Here is a 3,442-nt window from a genome sequence, read left to right on the forward strand (position 1 = left end):
GGTGCTTACATTGCGGAACAAGTTCGTGCCTGTGCTATTTGTGGCGATAACAAATCAACGTTGCATCCCTTGGCCAAGAAAGTTGAGGAAGAAATGGTTGGATTGGAGTTTGGACATTAATTTATTCAGGAGTTAGGGGAGGAGTCAGGGGTTAGGGGAGGAGCCAGGGGTTAGGGGAGGAGAGGGAGGACGTCATGTTTAAGAAACGAAACCTAATGTCGTCACTCGACGTGCAAGCAGTTCTCTCTTTCAGGAGTAAAATCAAAACAATAACTAGCCTACAACAAGGTGAGTAAAATAGCACAACTTTGATTGAAGTTAAAACCTTTCTTCCCTGTATGTAATAAGACAAAAAATGGAAATGCTCAATACATAAACGTTGTTGCCTGTCTAGGAATGGCCTCTCCTACTTCCTGGTCTGAAGAGAACTTTTCATGTCCCATCTGTCTGGATGTGTTCAGCAGCCCAGTGTTTACACCATGCGGACATAACTTCTGCAGAGCCTGTATTACTAAGTTCTGGGATGAACAAGCCCAGTGCAAATGTCCAGTTTGCAACGAGCTCTTCCACGCTAGACCTGATTTGAGGGCCAATATCCTCGTATCAGAGATGGCTGCTCAGTTTAAAACGTCTGTACGAGTGAAAGAGCAGCCTTGTGTTGAGCCAGGAGAAGTTCCCTGTGACGTCTGTACTGGGACCCAGCTGAAGGCCGTGAAGTCCTGCCTAGTGTGTCTTATCTCTTACTGCCAAACCCACCTGGAGCCACATCAGAGAGTCGCAGTCCTGAAGAAACATCAGCTGGTCGAGCCTTTGGACCATCTGGAAGAAAGGATGTGTAAGAAACATGACCGACTTCTGGAGCTCTTCTGCAGGACTGAACAGGTGTGCGTGTGTCTCTTGTGCACAGTGACGGACCACAAGTCCCATCCTGTTGTACCTCTGAAGGAGGAATATGAAGTGAAGATGGCCGTGCTGGGAAACGTAGAGTCTGTAGTTCCACAGATGATCCAGGAGAGAAAACAAAAGATTAAGGAGATAAAAGACACAATAAAATTGAGCAAGAAAGACGCAGACACAGAGATTGCCGATGGTTTGCAGGTCCTCACTGCTCTGATGCGCTGCATTGAAAAGTGGCAGGAAGATTTCAACCAAGCGGTTCAAGAGAAACTGAAATCCACAGAGAAACAAGCTGAAGACCTGATCAAAAAGCTGGAGCAGGAAATCGAGGATCTGACCAATAAAAGCTCAGAGGTGAAGCAGCTCTCACACACTGAAGACCACCTCCACTTCCTCCAGGCCTTCAGATCCCTGAAGGATCCTCCACCTACCAGGGACTGGACCACGGTGGAGGTCCGTCCTCCGTCATACGTAGGGACCTGGAGGAGATCCCTGGATCAGCTGGAGGAGACACTGAACATGGAGATGAAGAAACTGCATGGTGCTGAACTGAAGAGGGTCCAGCTGTATGAAGTAGATGTGACTCTGGATCCTGATACAGCTGTTTCCAATCTCACCCTGTCTGAGGATGGGAAACAAGTACATTATGGAGGTCCAGGGAAAAAACTCCCAGACAACCTGAAGAGATTTACATATTTTCCATGTGTTCTCTCGAGTCAGAGCTTCTCCTCAGGGAGATTTTACTTTGAGGTCCAGGTTAAAGATAAGTCTGTACGGTGTTTAGGAGTGGCCAGAGAGTCCATCAACAGAAAAGCACACATTGCATTGACCCCTAAAAATGGCTGCTGGAGGATATCATTCAACAAGGATGTGTTTGTATTTCATGATGACCCTGTTGTCCGTGTCCCTCTGAGAGCTGAGCTCCAGAAGGTAGGGGTGTTTGTTGATTATGATGAGGGTCTGCTCTCCTTCTATGATGTGGAAGCCAGGGTTCATATCTACTCTGCTACTGGCTGCACCTTCCGTGAGCCTCTCTATCCACTCCTCTATCCATTTAACTTTGATGATAGAAAACCTTCCCTCCTGATAATCTCACCAGTTAATCAAACCGACTTCACTGATTGATATTAAACAAACAAGAACTAATGATATTTCCTGAATAATCTGGTATTTTAGATCAGAAAACTGCATTAATGTTGTACTTTTGTCATTTACAAGGTATGAAAATAACCCTGAACATTTTAAATATAGCCCATTGTAAATTATTATATTCCACTATATTCTGTAATGTGTGTTTTCGCCGTATATTTTTTTATATAATATTGTCAATTGTTTCAGTTATGAAGAACAACTTTAGACGATACCGTAATAATATTTACATTACTAGTTGTAGTTGATATATTTTGGAATCGTGAATAAATACCCAATTCATATTTTTTCCCTTTTCTGACTTTAATAAAAATGACGAGAAATGGAATCGTTACACTTTCAGTGGAAAATATATTTTCAGGGGAAAAGGTACATTATGTTTCAGCACATTACATAGATCCGATTCATTAGTGAAACAAAATGGATATTTTGTTTCTCACACACACACACACACATTTATTCTGTCAACCTTTATGCATTACACATAATAAATAAAATAACCTTTCCTTGCAGGTGACATGGGCAGTTTGTGTCCTTCAATGAACCTCTCGGACGGGCCTGCTCTCCCTCCAGCTGGGCTGGGGGTCTCCGGCTCTGAGACAACGGTCATTTGAAAAGCAAGCTTAACATATGCAGGTGCTGGTAGTAGTAACACATACCAGTTCTACAATTACCTCTCGTGTAGCTAATCCTGCGGATCATTTCTGCCATCTCAATGTATGGATTTAGCCTAAATTCTGTGAACATTTCTCCATCGTTGTACATGAAAGGTATTCAAGTTAGCAATTAAAACATTTTTGGGAAATTTGATAAGGAAATAATGAATGAGGAGATTCATTGCCCCGTCATGATGACTTACCATCATGACGGGGGCTCCGAGGTTGTGTACCTTCCGCAGGGCCTTGCTGTGGGTCGCTCCTGGCAGGCTTCCAGCGCGGCAGCACCGGGCGCGGTGCGGGGACCGCTGCAGGTGGAGCCTCTGTTTCTGACCGGCGCGATGGAGGGAACACTCGAGGATGTGGATCGATCACTTCATTTTAATCCACATAGGTTTAATGTAGCACTAATATACTACTTAATTAGGTGGATTAAGTCATCCATTCATATTTTTGGGGTTGACATTGGTGAGCGATTAAACAACACATAGACTGAAGAAGCTCATTAATAAACAGAAGGAAATCATCGAGCGATATCCCTTGATCAGAAGCGTTTTCAATATGTGGGCAACAGTTGACATGCAAACATTAAAGATTCTTAGAAAAAAGATTGAACTTTATGCAGCTCATTGTGAAGTCATAAAATGATTACCTCTCCACCGTGGCCGTGTGTGTGTTAGTCTGTGCATGCGTGTGTGATGGACAGTGCTGTAAGCCAATCAGAGGCGATACATTTGCAT

At 43.7% G+C, this 3,442-nt stretch overlaps 1 protein-coding gene across 1 annotated transcript; it reads left to right on the forward strand.

Annotated features, from left to right (window-relative positions):
* Window positions 1-331: 331 nt before the first annotated feature.
* LOC132446344 (zinc finger protein RFP-like) lies at window positions 332-2,347 on the forward strand. The gene has a single exon (XM_060036592.1). The coding sequence runs from the start codon at window positions 397-399 to the stop codon at window positions 2,020-2,022; it is 1,626 nt and encodes a 541-aa protein (XP_059892575.1). The 5' UTR covers window positions 332-396; the 3' UTR covers window positions 2,023-2,347.
* The last annotated feature ends 1,095 nt before the right edge of the window (window positions 2,348-3,442 follow it).

This window comes from Gadus macrocephalus, chromosome 18 (genome assembly GCF_031168955.1).
Source record: "Gadus macrocephalus chromosome 18, ASM3116895v1".
Lineage (NCBI taxonomy): Eukaryota > Metazoa > Chordata > Actinopteri > Gadiformes > Gadidae > Gadus > Gadus macrocephalus.

Bases quoted from the DNA above. Each gene is read 5' to 3' on its own strand.
- LOC132446344 (XM_060036592.1), top strand. From the start codon at position 397: ATGGCCTCTCCTACTTCCTGGTCTGAAGAGAACTTTTCATGTCCCATC.